General features: G+C 47.6%; 1 protein-coding gene and 1 pseudogene across 3 annotated transcripts in view; both read right to left on the bottom strand.

Moving 5' to 3' along the window:
• Cacna1b (calcium channel, voltage-dependent, N type, alpha 1B subunit) overlaps positions 1-16,939 on the bottom strand; it is a gene marked incomplete at its 3' end in the record, with an annotated part of 168,180 nt that overhangs the window by 96,808 nt on the left and 54,433 nt on the right. For all 3 annotated transcript variants that reach the window (XM_013506726.1, XM_013506728.1, XM_013506727.1), the window contains 2 exon segments: positions 5,384-5,496; positions 9,264-9,473. In XM_013506726.1, the coding sequence (XP_013362180.1) occupies positions 5,384-5,496; positions 9,264-9,473 (323 nt within the window).
• On the bottom strand, positions 208-3,620 carry LOC102020273 (annotated as a pseudogene).

Below are 16,939 nucleotides of genomic sequence, written 5' to 3'. Positions count from 1 at the left end.
AAACCAATTACTAATGATTACCCATATTTAATGATTTGAATCTTTCATATTCTCATTTTTAATTGGTGCACTATCTCCAAAAGAAGCATAAGAGGTTTAACATTTCTGAATTTTCTGGAACTCTACCAAAGTCTAGTTTACAGTTTATGCTACCTCCTGTTTCTCCAGTTAGCAATAGTTAGCCTCTGCTGTATAGAATAAACCCATTTAACAATTCAAATTTTCAGGGAGAAATTTTTCCCCCATGAATTCCTTTAACAAATATAGTGTATGACATGGTATAGTTTTTAAATCATGCAAACTGTTAGACAAACTTTGGTAAACAAAGAGACTTCAGAAAAACATACTGAAGATACTTCATTTAAGAGGGTTATTATGTATGTACTGGTAGAAACAGGATGCCAACAGTAATAACACTAAAACGCTTAAAATTTGAAAAAATTCAACTTTTTTATCTTTTTCAGGGCAGGAGGGTGGCATTCTTATTGAAGAAATTTTCATTTCGGGAATGAGAGTTTGCTTAATTTCTCCAATTTCTGTTCTGCTCCATTCTTTTAATACTTGGCTTACTCAAGGATAAATTTGGACCTCGGGAAGTGGTCTTTGTTCCAAGATGTACATGCTGGCAGATGTTATCAATTTTTTCAAGAAATTTAAGTGAAGACTCTTCTTGTAAAGATGTTGTCAGTGTCATTAATTCAAGCTGTTGTTCTCTTATTTCTTTTGTTCTTCCAATATGTGGAGTATATTCTTGATTATCTGATTGCCAACATCACAGAGAGCTGTTAAAATTTTTTTTGTTCTAATGTAGCAATAAGCTCCTCAAAATATTGGAGAACAACTTCTTTATCACCCTGGATCATTTCCTGAGAATGAGACTTTTGTTCTGCTAGCTTTCAATAAGATGAGTAATACATGTCCAATGTGTATCAGTTAGTTGTTTCAGCAGTTTCTGAGGTGGGTCCTTTTCTTTCAGATAGGCACTTTGAAGGTCATCTATAGGATGACCATGATGTTGACCTACAGTAAGTCAATGACACAAGCTAATTTTTTATCTAGTAGACAATGAACATTTAATGGTTGCCTATAATGTTCAGGGCAGAAAACAACATCTGGATGGTCTTCTTGCTGGTACTTTCCAATAACAGCCCTTAATGCAAAATTAACAGGTAAAGATTCAATACCAGTTGGAGCAATTTCAATAATACTTCTGCAATTAGGACACTTGAGTGGAATTCTTAAAGGTCCCCACATATAAAAATTACCAGATGCCTGAAGAATGTTTTCCAAACAACTTCTACAAAATGTATGAGAGCGTGGTAGTATATGAGGATCTTCAAAAATACTGTAACAAATGAGTCATATTAACTCATCCTCAAAGTTGTGCACTTCCTATTTTGTTGGCCTCCTAATAAGGGTACTGAATATACTTTATCTTCTCCAACTTTTCCAGATTCTCTTATTTCAAAATCAATTGTATCCTTAATGTTTCAGACAATACCTTTTGTCACAGGAACAGCTATTAGTTCGCTAATTTTTTTAAAGTTTTTTTTATTTTAAAAATAAAAGAAAGAAAACATATTATTGCATGTCTCTATTTGTTTTCCTGAGAAACCACTTTGAAGATATCAATATGTAATACAACAACCACTGTTAATTTCCTACCACTTTGTCTGTAATTCAGTATTGCTTGTATTGTTTTTATGCTATTTTATAAATGGATGTCTAGTTCACTAATTTTGATGTCTGCTTCCCCTACACCGTGAAGGCGGGACCAGGCGAAGCCACGGCTCCAAAGTGGGGCACCCCAACTGGGTGCAGAGGGCAGTGACACGCTCTCAGCATTTCTTATTTTAACACTAATTCTCAAAAATTTTTCCCATTGGCCCATGTAGTAGGCAGCCTCCAAGATGGCCCCAGAATCCACCACCTGATGTTCGTTTTCTGTATAATCCAAGCCCTAAAGATGGGCTGGACCTAAGGACTTTTCCTAGCAAACAGAATACCACAAATATGATGAGCCATTGCCTCTGAGGTTAGGTTCAGAAGGACTCTGCTTCTGGTTTGGGTGCTCTTGGCTCTTTCTCAGTCCCCAGAGGCCATGGAGAAGCCCAGATGACTGGACACAGGTCTACCAACAACTTTAAGTGAGCTGAGAAGCTGATCTTTTAGGGCCAGTCAACAGCCACAAGCATGAGCTTAGAAGTGAATTATCTAGCTCCAAACAAGGCTGGGATGACTGAAACTTCAGTAGAGACTTTAAGCAAGGCCAGTTTTGTTCACAGCCCAATTCCTGATCCAAAGAAACAGTAAGATAAATGTTTATTGTTTTAAACTACTAAGCACTGGGATAAACTTATTCCCAAGGATGAAAAATCAACAGAGATTTTGGAAATAGAAGTATGGTGCTACTGTAATGAAAACTAAATTGTAGGAATAGTTTTGGAGTCAGAGAACAGGCATTCAGCAGTGTGTCCATGAAACTTATGGTGCCCTGAACACAATTTATAGTTTTGGACAGTAAGAATACCACACATCAGGAACTGCAGAGAAGTAAAAAGTAAAAAGACTTGCTGTATATTGGCAGGTATAGCCACTACTGCACATAGTTGTGGTAAAGAGAGAAAATGTGCTTTTAATGAATGAGGAGATCTCATTTCCCCCTGGAAATCCCCAAGCCAAGTGCTGTGCTGCCTGGTGTCCTCTTGTTGCTTATGACAAAGGTTCTCAAGAGGAAAGAGGTACACTGAGGAAAGTATCATTCAACAAGAAGAACTGAGGATATGCAGTTCTGAAAATGCTCACTCTCTCCAGATATAAAATGATGCCAATATTAAGAGAAGGTGTGATCCAAAGATGAAGCCAAAGGCAAGACTGGGATGCTCATTTACATCAAAGGCAGTGTTTGAGAGAAGCATTTAGTCACTCGTCTGGCACATGATGGCATGTTCCTATAGGCCCCAAGAGATACACTGTGCCTCCCAGCTTAGGTCCTGGGACAGCAAGCCCTTCAGAACCATAGGGTGTTGCCCTTCAGTCATCTCAGCAGACACGCTAGCAGCCCAGACTAACTTAAAGAGCTGTGGGAATGGCTTCTGTCTAACAGACTGAAGCCCAAGCAGGTTCCTAACATATCCACAAAGATGTTCTCAAATACTCAAAATATCCTTAAAAGACATAGATGTAGAAACATCACCTGGGATTGAAAGGGGCCAGGAGAATACAAAACAAAAATAGATTTTTGGGTTCCTCAAATTCTACCATTAGAAACAGACAAAAAACTATTCAGCTGAAAATAGGTATACCCTTCGAGAAAAGGGTGTGCCCCAGACCAGAAGAGCTGAGCACAGATCACCAGCACTCATCCGGCTGGGTGCAGAATGGCTATAGGTCAGTAGCTCTCTTAGCTTGCCACTGGCCCTTTTCTAAACAGGATGTCTATGGCAGCTATCCCAAGTCTGTCTCCAATGGATACTGAACGCAGAGGTTGATGATATGTCGAGTTTCACAGGGTGACAGATAAGAGGAATTGCAAGCACTGTACTTGGGAAGCTACACTTATGATGCCTGGACCACGCCCATGGCACCTTAACCACACACGGTACTTGGACCACACCCATGGTACCTTGGCCACACCCATGCACCCAGACAACACCTATGGTTCCTGAACCACACCCATGGTGGCTAGACTCACTGTGCCTTGACCACACCTGTAGCACTCCGACCATACCCCTAGTACCTCGGCCACATCCACAACATCCAGACCATACCCATAGTGGCAAGACCACACCCATGGCACCTTGACCACACCTAGACCTGATTGAGATGAGATTCTGCACTTTGAGCTGATGCTTCAACAGGGACAGACTCTGGGGAGCAGGGACAACTGAGTGTATCTTACATTGATATGGATGGGAATTACTAGGGCAGTCTGTGGTCGGCAGCCTGAGATAGTCCTTGTGACCCTTGCTGCAGTGTCCAAACCTCTAAGCTGTGGGCTGGACCTCCTGACAACTCAGTAAAGCTGATGGGATTTCTCTTTGAATTTAAGCAGCTTCCACTTGGTTCCTCCCCATTTTCTCCCACCGCCACCCCAACTGTCTCAGCTCACAGGTTGCCATGCTGTGAAAACATGCAGGGAACCTAAACAGAGGTTTTGTGACCCAGAGCCAAGCCTGCTGGCAACCATGTAAATAGCTGAAGAGCAAATTCTCCAGTGCCAAACAAGTCTTGGAATGACTACAACTCTTCAACTGGCTCGAGGCCTCAAGGGTGAACATGGGCCAGAGGTACTCAATTAAGCCACACATTAAGTCCTGACCCAGAGATGTGAGAGAACAGGTTTTAGTGGTTTAAAGTTGCTACACTTTAGAATAACTTGTTAGCTATATGCAGAGTGTCCCAGGTCCTGTGATCTTGTCAGCTGGGAGCAGAAGATTCACACACATCCAAAAGGTTCACATGTCTCATGTCGCCTTGGCCAACATTCTAGTCTTTCTTTGTGACCAGGGAGGTGCCGGCTAAGAGGAGGGGATTCCTCATGGCCATCTCTCAGAGCCACAGGTGTCCAGGAAGAGAGCCTCAGGCAGCATGGTCCAGTATAAACCACAACTCAAGGACAGAAGCTGACTCCCCACAAACTAGCAGGGCAGCCCCAGGCCAGCTTCAAGAGTTAGTATGAAGATCTCAGGATACTGTGGACACAGATGCTCTGCTAACTGTAAGCTCCACTGCCCAAGAAAGGAGAAGTTCAAGTCAAGGTGAATCTTTAAGCTGAACCTTCTCCCGTAAGCCCAGGAACCCCCAGTGACTGTAATTCTGCAGTGCGCCAGATCCATGCCATGCATTCTACCAACACCAGCAGGGATGACTCCTGTGCAGCCCCTGCCCTGATGCCTGGTCTGGAAACTCATAGTGAGCCATGGCTACTGGACCACACCCATCCTGCCCTAAAGCTTCCCTGACCCAGGCCCACCATACCCCTCACCTCAAAGAGGACAGAACCACCCAGTGGTGAGATCCACAGATAGTAGAGTCAGAAGCACAGCCTCCTACCTCTGCTAGGGACTGACCCTTCTGCAGGTGATCAGATGCCAGTACAGAGAGCACTATAGAGCCCTCAGCTCACCATGCATCTGTGACAGGACTGGAGGAAAGGATGATGTCCTGCAGCAAGGTGTGGCTGCACTGCATCCACCTCAGTCAGGCCAAGGAGTCAGGCTCTGCCACCTCCCTGTACCTCCCAGTCTTAGGCAGCCTTTGGGACCACAGAGCTCAGCGCACATAGGGTACATACATGGAAGGGGTGGTGTACATTGACTGTCAGGACACCCCTCCAGGCATCAGACCCCCAAAGGAACCCTGTACAAGGTGTCACACTCACCCCAAAATCAAAGCAGTTGAAGGAAGACCGGAAGTAGCTTCTGGGCCCCAGGCCATACATCTTCAGGGACATCTCTGTGAGGAAGAGACCCAGGAAAACAAACTCTGCAAAGTCTAAGAGAAGTTGGAGAAGGTGGGGTTAGAGCTAGGCTCCTCCTGGCCTCCAGCTCAGACCACAGGACACCACACCACAAGGTCTTGCTAGGGTTGAGCCTTCTGGGCCTGGTCTGAGCCCCCATGCTCTGAAACCTCAGCTCAGAACAAAGAATGGTTGAAAGGGACACAAGAAACACTCATCCCAGTCCAGACAGTAATGAGTCCCCATAGCCCATGGGACACAGTTCCAGGACCTGCTCAGAAGTGAGACCCAAGGTCAGAGGGGACATCCTCAAGGGGCTGCCAGGCTGTGGACCAACACTCTGACTGCAGATGGGCCTCTCATCCTCCTTGTCAGCTGCCCTGCCTCCACAAAGACTTGCTGACACTCTCCTTGGGACCCCACAGCACCATGTTGGATTTTAACTTTGATCATGTTTCTGGCCCACACAGAGGGAGACCACCAATACCCAAGCAACCTGGGCCCTCCAACAAGAGCCCCAGGGGAAACAAAGCAAGCCAAGGGCCTGTGAAGCCCGCTCCTTGCTGTCAGTGAATGAGGGAGACAGAAGGTGGCTCAACCCAGAAGTCCCAGCACTAGCACTGCCATTACCTCCAGGGACTCAGGCCTAAAAAGCCATGCTGATGCTGGAGGTACACAAACTCAACCAGCCCAGCCCAAGCAGAAGGAGAGTCAAAGCAAGAGAAGGCAGTGACTCCACAGTGATTCCAGCACTAGCTCTCAGGTGGCAGAGCGTATGCGCGGGAGCCAGCGGAGCCCAGCTGGACTCGAGGTGACTCCCTGGCCCCTGGATGTCCACTGCCTGAGGCCACTGTTTTTTCCTCCTACCAAAGTGGTATCAGCTGATTACTTCATCCCAGAGGCCAAGGGCACCCTGGTCTCCAACCAGGGCAGCAGCTCTGAGACTAGAGCAAAGCCAAAGGAAGGAATAAAGGCAAACTACTCAAAGACCCATGAGTGGTCAGGGGCCATCTCAGCCTTCCCGGGCCTCTGTCAGGACATGGGACCTCAAACAAACACAGTTCCTGATGAAACAGACAATGGGGGAGAAGCCATGCACTTCCCATCCCTGTGCACCCTGAAACCTGCCTCTCCCCACAGAAGCAACACTCCTGATCCACAAATTACTGGCTCCATAGCTCACCTGGCACTGTACAAACAGAGGGGAGGGAACCTTCCCCCACTGGCCTGAGTACCTGGACAACCAGCTGCTGGAAGAAAATCTCTAGGCTCCTACCCTGAACACAGGACAATAACAAGAAGCTGAGACACTACCTGGAGAAGCCACACAGGCCAATGGCAGAGGCACAGATGCCACTGACTCGCAGGCTGCGCCTGCTTGAGAAAGAAGCATTAGCTCCAGCGAGGCCTGACGCTTCCTGGCTGTGCCCACACAGTCCATCTTGGGTACCCCAGCAGATGCAAGTGAACATAGCAGCCTGCAAAGATCCAGTGCTCCTGGCCAGGAAGCCAGAAGCCCAAATCCCTCCCCACTCATCAGAAAGGCTCAGCCTATGCCCCCAGGCTCCTACGCACATAGGGCCATTTTGGAAAAGCCACAGGACAGCACTGCCAGGTACCCACAGGGTGCCTCAGGGTGCTGCCAGGCCCTTCGTTTGCCTCCTGAGGAATCAGCATACAAAAACTTTGCAAGGAGCTGGTACAAGAATTGCCAAAGTGAAGCCTTCAGAAAAAGAGATCAGAAAGCCCAGTATACTGCTGGGGTGGCTCAGCCTCAAACACCCTATCTTCCTTCTGAGGCCAACAAACGGTGCTCATTCACTCATTCCTGTATCAGTCATTCAACTAGCAGGCGCTGGTGCCACTATGAGCTGGCCCACGAGAGGTTCACCCTTCTCTCCAGGAGTTCACCAGCCAAGGGAGAAGCTGAGGAAGACAGTTAAAATAGTGTTCTGTGCAGTAAGAGGCCACTGTGCTATGGGAATGGGGAAGGCAGGGTAGTCTGTCTCACGGCTCACAGGACAGTGAGGACTGACAGCTGTCCTTTCACATACAAGTGTGGGTTCTGAAGGTCCTAGAGGAACACTGGGGTGAGTCCTCCATAGACAACTACTAGGGTACACAAAGCCCTATCCATAGGGTGCAGGCCTCAGGCCAGGGCCTCCTGGTGAGTCTGCTCCAAGCCCGCCCTCTCCTACTATGTCAGCCCAGCTGTCAAACACAGAACCTGGGCATGAGCAGAAACACCCAGATCCGGCAAACACCACCTCTCCCTCCTGCCATTTTCCCTTAGTGAAGCCAGAAGAGCCAGGAATTCCAGGAAACCACAGAAAAAGAGCAGAAAAGGGCATCCCAGCCTGGTGCTCCCACCCATCAAAGGCACAACCAACCAGGCAGGCTCTTCCCCAGCACTTACTGGCTAGCTCAGGCAGCAGCAACCCAGCAGTCAGGACTGACTGCAAGATAGGCATAGCACCATCCTGAGTGGGAGGAACAGGCCCAGCTGTCTGGTGAGGAGGAAGTGGATCCCTTGCCTCTTCCAACCCCACTGGGCAGACCCAAGGGAGGCACTGAACTCAGTCCTTAGCCAAGTCCTGATACCAAACTACTGACCCAGGAAGCAAAAACTAGAGCCAAACAGGCTACTCCAGGACACACACAGCGGCCTCAGCTATCCCACCCCACCTCATCTGCTGGTATCCCTCAGCTCCTAAGACAAGCACAACTGGGATCCCCATGACTGCTGCCTTTTTGCCCTTTCCTTACGAGGCAAGTAACAGTTCAACACAGAAGTTGGGGAAGCTGTAAGCCAGATTCCCACCAGCGCAGCCTAGGGGCACCCATCTCCTGTGGAGCCATCAAAGTCTGCAAAGCAGCCTTCAGCAACTTAGAGGTTTTCTGGTATACAAGAGGGTGTGGCTGCCTGTAGGACTGTGGTGCAGTCACCACTGGGGCAGAATGTCAGGCAATGAGCCAGGACTGGGGACTAGGATGGCTGCTCTCTAGGTCCAAAAAGGCTCTCCTTGGTGCGCTAGGTAGCTTCTGGCACACAGGTCCTCCTAGAGATAGCCTGACCCTCCTGGGACCCCCAAAACAGGCTTTGCTCCCCAGAAACATGGTGGACATCAACCAGCGTGAGTACAGCCAACCCCTGGGTGGGGGTGAGGCTCATAGGGCCTAGGCCTGGGGTCAGCTCAGCGTGTTGGTTCTGGACAGTCACAAGAAGCCCCACTTTCTGGCATCTTCCTCCTTGCCTTCTCTAAGCTATAGCTGGGACCAAGACAAGCATAACCGCAATCCCCATGATGGTTCTTAGACTCATGGATACAGGACACAAGTCAGCTCTGGTCATGAATAGTCCCCTACCCTGTCCAACCAATGGTAAAGGAGAATGGAAATGACCCCAAGGGGCTGAGAGAAGAAGAAGCAGGACTCTGCCTCCTCAGAACTCCAGGGCAGGAGCCACAGTCTCAGTGAAGAAGGAGCATGACATGAAATCATCTGGTCTATGAGTCTAAGGCTCTTTTGAGAAGGACACAGGTCTGCCTGGCCTGGCTGGCCCTGTCACCTGGGCAACCAAAACCCCTTGACCTGTATCATATCAGCCAAGACGTGCCTCCGGGGGGCAGAGGGACCCTCAAAGCCTAGACACAGCTTAGGCCCCAGCAGAGGACACAGGGCTGGCCAGGTCTGCAGTAGATAGGGGTCCCACCCCACCCAGAGCCTCCAGGAAGAACCAGGTATGGGACTGGGCTTCCTGGCTACAGAGCAGGTCAGTGCAGGAAGTGCCCTGGGTACATACATAGCGCCGTGGTGAGCCGCTGCGGCTGGTTGTAGTGTACCATGGCCACACACAGCGTATTCAAGGCCACCACACACAGCACCACCCAGTAGAAGCTCTGCGCCTTCACCATGCGTCGGATAAAGAACCGGAACATCTTCTCCTTCCTCCGAAAGTACGATGAGCTCTCTGTCTTCCCACTCTTCAGGCTGGTGCGGGTGAAAGGGGACCCTGTAGAACAAATAGCTGGCTGAGGACACAGGGGGCCAGCAGGCCCCCAGAGCTCAGGTCACTCTCCCTGTGGACACAATTTGCAGGCCACGCCCACCGCCATGGACACGTCCCTCCCCCTTGGCCAGCCACAGAACACTGTGGCTATCTCTGCCACAGCCTGAGGGTTCTGGCCCTACCCTCACCGGTCAGATGAGGAAACAAAGGCCTGGATGATTCTCATGTCTACTGGGCACCGGATGGGAGAGCTGGACTGTGGCCATCACTATCTGTGATTCCTAGCACTCGGCTACTTTCTGGGAAGGCAGCCTTGATGCCCCGACACTCTGCAGGCTCTCCAGATTTCAACAGGACGTGCATCAGCCAAGCCAGTCCCTCCCTACATCCAGCCTGCGTCCTGCAGCACTGGTTGATATGGAGTCAGCATCACAGGCCCCCATAATGCACACACATTTATGTATGTGTATGGCTGCTGTCCTGCCCACAAAGCACCACATCCTCACCATCTGGGGCTGAGCTGGCCCTGCTCTACTCTGACTCCTGGTTCTCTCTCCCTGCTCATCCCAACCACAGTGCCTCCCTTCCACACACCACCTCTGCTCTGCCTCGGCCCTCCCATCCCCTGAGCTTCTCTCTATGCCTCCTTTCTATGGCTGGTTCCTCAGCATAGTTCTGGGCTTCAATGTCACCTCTACAGGCACCCTTCTCAGGTGCTCCATCTAAAACAGGGTTCCCCTTGCCACCGCAACTGTAATGTGACCCCATTATCCCATCACTATGGTTGCCTGCTGGCCTATCCTACGTCCAGTTTCTAGTCACAAGCTCCCTGGACGGCACCACATGGTCTTTTAACCACTGAGCCCCTTGCACAGTGCCGAGCTCAGTGAGCATCTGATGCACAAACGAATGGCCTTCATGGGGGCCCAGGGGTCCTGGTGCCCCTGTGTCTGGCAATGTCTACCAGACACATTCTCTGCAGCAGAGCACGCCTGCACCCAGGGAGAGTGTATCTACTCTGAGCACTAAGGATCTGCGCATGGGTCTCTCTGGGATGTCCTCTGAGTAAGCACACAGCTGCCCACCCAGGGCCTTGCAGGGGGCTTTATCATGCAGGTCTGTCATAGGGGTCCCTGTGCACATATGTAGGCATATGTGAACATGTGCATTTCTCACACATATGTAATATGCACCCAGGCTCAGGGCCTGGGGATATAGCTCAGTGGCATAAGCACCTGCCTGGCAAGCGCAAGGTTGTGAGTTTGATCCCCGGTACCATAAAAAAAAAAAAAAAATGTACCCAGGCTCTCGGTGGCCCTGGAAGAACTCGTCTCTGATGGGGAGATGATGTCTAGAGGGCCCAGAAAGATGGCCTCAAGGAGTGTCCATCAGCCAGGGAATGGCCTGAACAAAGTCCAACCAAAATGCCCAACTCTGGATGCCATACCTGACCCCACCCACAGAAGGTACTGCTCCACCCCAGCCCTCCTCCCACAGCCTCAGTCCTAGATGCTATTGGGGCAGCCACTACCTCTTAGTGGGAGCTGGCTCACTGGCAGGACTTCTCAGTCCTGCTGGGTGCAGAAAACTGCCAGCAGCCCAGATAGACACCACCCACACACAGGTAGCAGCCTAGGGGGGCACACAGCAGCACAGACAGGGACAGGCCTAAACACAGGCAGAACATGCACAGCCCATAGCAGCCTTCACACCTTCACCCAGTCGCACATACACATCTGACTGCACAAGCCTGGCCCAGCCAAATATGTACTTACACAGGTTTCTCAGCATGCACACCAGCATACACCCACGAGCACAGACAAGGCCACCCTGGGAAGGAGGGTAAAGAGGACCCATGAGTCGCACACACTGCTCTGTGCACACATAGCCAAGTCCGTGGAGACTCCACGGTCACCCCACATGGCTCAGCAGACATACCCCGTAAGGACTAGCCAGCTCCCCATATGGAAGGCCTCACAGGAACACACCCATTCACTAATGCCTGTCCACACACTGTACACATGTCCACCTGTGCCCATACACATACACAGACATGCACAGTTGTGCCAACAGCCAGATCTGTGTGAAACCACACTTCCCCTACACTGTCGCCGAAGACCCGCAGTTCCTGACTGTACCCACACACTGAAAGGCTAGAGGAGGGGGACCTGCAGAGACTCTGCTCCTCAGGACACCCATACTCCAGGCCAGCAGCTGGATAGAGACATGCCACCTAGCTCCACACAAGCCAGGACATGCTGGGTCCAGGAGTAGGGACCCCAGGTTGACACTCCTGCAGAGTACTTTCTGTGTCTGGGTCTCTGGGGTAAAGGGTGCAATCCCTGCAGATGGCATGCAGTCAGTAGCTACTGTGTACTCCATTCTGTGATGGGCAGTGGCCCCACCCAGCTCTGAGAGGAGCAGGGTGTCTACCAGAAGTGGAGAAATATGGCACTCAAATCACAGCTTTCACTGGAAAACCACTTCTTTTCAATGTTCTTAATCAGTATATACTTTCTATAATAAAAACATTAATGTCCTTTTTTTTTTTTTTTTTTTTTGGTCTTTTTGAGACAGGGTCTCACTATGCAGTTCAGGCTGGTCTTGAACTCACTTTGTAGCCCAAGCTATCTCAAACTTGCAATGATCCTCCTGCCTCAGCCTCCCAAGTGCTGGAATTACAGAAAAAGCTAATTTCAAGAAAAAAATCTGGTATCTTCAAGCAAAGGGAAAATGAGAAACTGAAGCAGTCTGTGAATGACAGCAGAGTTCAGCACAGGAAGAAGGCCTGATGCTGGCACATATGTGCCTCCCTTCTCCTGGGTGCTGCAAGGTAGGGTGAGTTCATACTAAGTCCTCAGTAGTCCTGGGCAACACTATTTGTTCAATAAACAGGTAGACTGTTTGTATCAGGCCCTGAACACGGCACAGAAATCAGATCCAAATTCACCCTGCCCTCAACTCCCAGTGGCCAGTAAGGAGGCAGAGAAGTTCCCTATGAGCGTCCCTGTGACTAGCATGGGGCAGTGAGAGTGACATGGATTGAGCAACAAGCCAATGTGGACCCAAATGCGGTTACCCCTTGCCCTGATGAAATCACATGGCCTAGAAACTCTTCACTTAGAAATAGCACAAACTGCCTGCCACACGGAGTCAGTTAGGATAAATGAGACAACTCAGGGCCTGAAATCCACCTAGCAGCAAGGAGGTGAGTATAAGTAGTATCCTGAAACAGAGCGGAAGTATAGGGACAGAAATTGTAAGAGACCTAAAGGAGCAAAGCCAGACATAGCACATGAAATGACAAGAGTTCTGAAAGTAAAGACAGCCAGGAAAGGAGATGAGGTAATTAGACAATGGGAGAAAACATTCCTCACTGAAGCAGACCTGCCCCTTGTTTCTAGACACCAGGCAGAGAATAGGTCACTGACAAAGCAGCAGCCAGCAGCACCCAGTGCCCCATGTGTCGCAGGAAGCTGGAAGACAAAGTGACACCCACAGAGGCACAGCAACCCAGGTGAGGACCAGGGAGGACTCCTGAGAGCACGTAAGAGATCAGACCCTAGCGCATACTGCTTCAGAGAGGGTCTCCAAGGGCAGAGCAGGGCTGACGCCGAGGACGTGGGCCTGTGGTGAGCCACAAAGGGAGAAGAAAGCATGCTGAGATTCAAGTAGGGGCTGTAGTCAGGCCTTAGGAACATGCGGCAGAGGCGGAGACCAACCACTTGGTCCTGGGGACATCCACAAGGCACAAGGACAGTGACCCAGCCCCACCAGGGGTGGGGTGAGTGCAGGGGAAGCCCTTACTGAATGGGGCTGAAACAGAATAAATGGACACAGAACAACTCAGTGATGGAAATAAAGCATCTTGGTAGTGAGACTGGTAAATAACCAAACTAAAACAGTAAAGAATTACATTTCTAACTGTGAAACCAGAGAAGGGAAGATACCATTTGTGGAATGGAAAAAATAGACATTGGGAATTAACAAGGGCAAAGAGGAAAGTAAAGATTATTTAAAACTGACATAAAGGAGAAATCACAGCAAAGCTTTATGTAGAGAAAGATGCACAATTTAAAATGCCTTCACTATCAAAGAAGAAAAAAAAGAACAAATTATATATTTGTAAGAACTAGCCAAATAATAAACAGAACAGTAGAAAGATAAACTTGAATATACAAAAGAAAATAAAGCTCCCCCCTTGGAGCTGAGCTGAACCTCAGACAGTTTTGGGAACTCCGGCGAGCTGCTGCTGCCCCCACCACACACAAGCTTGGGAACCAGGCAGAAACCCGGACAGCCTTAGGGACCTGGGGTCCACTCCCTGCCCCTCCCCTCCTCCCCTCCCTCCACTCCCTCGCCTCCTCCCCTCTTTCCCTGTTGGGAGCTGAGTGGAACCTTGGACACCTTCAGGAACACTGGTGAGCCGGCCCCATCTCTGCCCCACCAGCTTGGGAGCCAGGGGGAGGCCCAGACCACCTCAAGGTCCTTGGGTTCCCCTCCCTGCCCCCACCCCACACCCTCAGGGGAGCTAAGCTGAAATTCAGACAGCTTCAGGGGCCTCAGTGACTGCGCACTTATTCCCCCACTCATGTGGGAACCAGGCAGGGTAAGGACAATGTATGGAGCCACAGTGACCACTACTACACCCCAGTGGAAATAGGGCTGAAACCTGGACAGCTTTGGGAACCCCTGAGTGGAAGCCAAGCCGAGCTTCAGACAGCTGTGGGAGCATCAGGGATCACATCTCCCCACACACACACACACCATAGAGGGAGTCACACTGAGCACCAGGGACCTTTAGGGTCCTTGCCCTGCTATGATGACACCATCCTGGGAGTGACACTGAGCTCCAGGGAACCTCTGCATCTCTGAAAATGACAAAATAAAGGAGCAAAATGCAATCATAGACCTCTACCCCACCCAGAACAAGTCCAGGAAATATTGGCATAGAAGAGCTTAGAAGTCATACACCTGAAATTTCTAAAATGATAGCAGCTGAAGTAAAGAAACAATTCCATCAGGCCACAGAAGACATCAGATCAGAAATAATCTCTCAGGTAAAAAAGAAATGACAACAATAATGAAAGAACTGCTTAGCACATCTAAAGAAGACATAGAAAATAGAGGAGCATAGTAAATTAATGGAAATCTTGAATGAACAGCATAGGAAAGAACTGGAATGCATGAAACAGATTCAAACTGGTATCTAGGAAATTCAAACTTCCATCGAAAGCTGTCAAAACCACTTGAACAAAGATGAAGATGTACTTTCATACCTTGAAGACAGCATTGCTATGAATGACCATGAAAGGAAGGATCTCTTAAAAATACCAAGAAACCAAGAAATAGTTCAATGGCTACAAGATGAAGCAAAGAAAAACAATGTAAGATTAATAGGTATCAATGAAATAGCAGGTGTCAGCACAAATGATATAAAAAGACTATTTATGGAGGTAATAACAGAAAATTTCCCAAGCATGGAAAAAGAATTGGACATACAGATAAGTGAGGCATACAGAACTCCAATTACCATAATCAAAATAAATCCACACCCAGATATATAGTGATCAAGATCCCAGAAATTCAACAAAAGAACAGAATATTAAAAGCCGTTAGAGAAAAGAAACACATCACCTATAATGGAAAGCCCATCATAATCATGGCAGATTTCTCAACACAAACCATCAAATCAAGAAGAGCTTGGAGGGGCTGGGGATTTAGCTCAGCGGCACAGCGCCTGCCTGGCAAGCGCAAGGTCGTGAGTTCGGTTCCCGGTACCGGAGAAAAACCAAAAAAAAAAAAAAAAAAAAAAAAAAAGAAGAGCTTGGAAAAAAAAAAAGAAGAACTTGGAGTAAAATATTTCAGGTCCTGAAAGAAAACAACTTCCAACCCAGATTGATGTACCTGGAAAACCTATCCTTCAAAATTAATGGAGAAATAAAATATTTCCACAATAAAGATCAACTGAAGAACTTCATGAGCACCAAACCAACCCTACAAAGAGTATTAAAAGATATTTTAGAAAGAGATTAAAAAAAAAAAGACCACAACTTTAAGAACAACAACAGGAAGGAACCACCAAACAGAGCAAGCAATTAAACAGAGGGAAATGAGGAACCAACAGCAGGAAAACAACATAACAAAGATAAGCCAATACATATCAGTTATAACCATCAATGTAAATGGATTTAATTAACCAACCAAAAGAAGGAGACTGGCAGATTGGATTAAGAAACAAAATTCAATAATATACTGTATAAAAGAAACACATTTAACTCAAAAGGAAATTCATAGACTGAAAATCAAAGGATGGAAAACAATACTCCATGTGACAGGTACCCAGAAAAAAGCGGGTATAGCTATTCCGTTTGCAGACAATGGGAACTTCAAACCAAGAACAATTAAAAGAAATAAAGAAGGTCACTACATACTTGTGAGGTGAAAACTTCAAGAGGAAGAGATAATAATCATAAACATCTATACACCAAACACAGGAGCACCCAACTATATAAGACAAATTTTAACAGACATAAAAAAAGAAATAAGCAGCAACACATTCATAGCAGGGGACTTCAATGCCCCACTGTCACAAAAAGATACATCAATTAGACAAAAAATTAGCAAAGAAATAACAGAACTAAACCAAACATGTGAACAAATGGACTTGGTAGACCCGTACAGTGTTCCACCCAACAGCATCAGAATACACATTCTTCTCAGGTGCACACGGGACGTTCTCTAAAATAGACCAGATTCTAGCACATAGAATATGCTTAAGGAAATGCAAAGGAGTTGAAATTATCTCATGCATACTATCGGACCATAGTGCAATGAAATTGGAAATTAATGACAAAGGAAATCACAAGAACTCCATAAAAACATGGAAATTTAACAGCACCCTCCTGAACAATCAATGGGTCACAGATGAAATCAAAGAAGAAATTAAACACTAAGTATAATCAAACGAAAATGTAGATACAACTTATAGGAACCTATGGAATGCAATGAAAGCAGTCCTCAGAGGGAATTTATAGCAGTGAATTCCTACCTCAGGAAATCAGAACGAGCACAAATAAACAATCTTATGCTGCACCGCAAGCTTCTAGAAAAAGAACAAATCAAAGCAAAAGCCCAGAGAAGGCAAGAAATTATAAAGCTCAGAACCAAAACATTCAGCATCCCCTTCCTGACCACCTCCAGTTCTCCAGAAATTAATGCAATGGAAACTACAAAAACAATGCAAAGAATTAATAAATTGAAGAGTTGGTTCTTTGAAAAAATTAGGCCAGGTGTGGTGAAGAAATATTAATGGTGAATAAATACATGAAAAAAATGTTCAGCATCATTTATCATTCAAGAAACGCAAATTAAAACAACACTGAGATTTCATCTCACCCCACAAAGAATGGCTATCATTAAGAAATCAAGCAATGGGGCTGGGGATTTAGCTCAGCCGCAAAAGCGCC

Source organism: Chinchilla lanigera, unplaced genomic scaffold (assembly GCF_000276665.1).
Source record: "Chinchilla lanigera isolate Chin_1 unplaced genomic scaffold, ChiLan1.0 scaffold00112, whole genome shotgun sequence".
Classification (NCBI taxonomy): Eukaryota; Metazoa; Chordata; class Mammalia; order Rodentia; family Chinchillidae; genus Chinchilla; species Chinchilla lanigera.
Note: the sequence above shows the minus strand (reverse complement) of the source record. Positions and strands in the feature narration are given on the sequence as shown.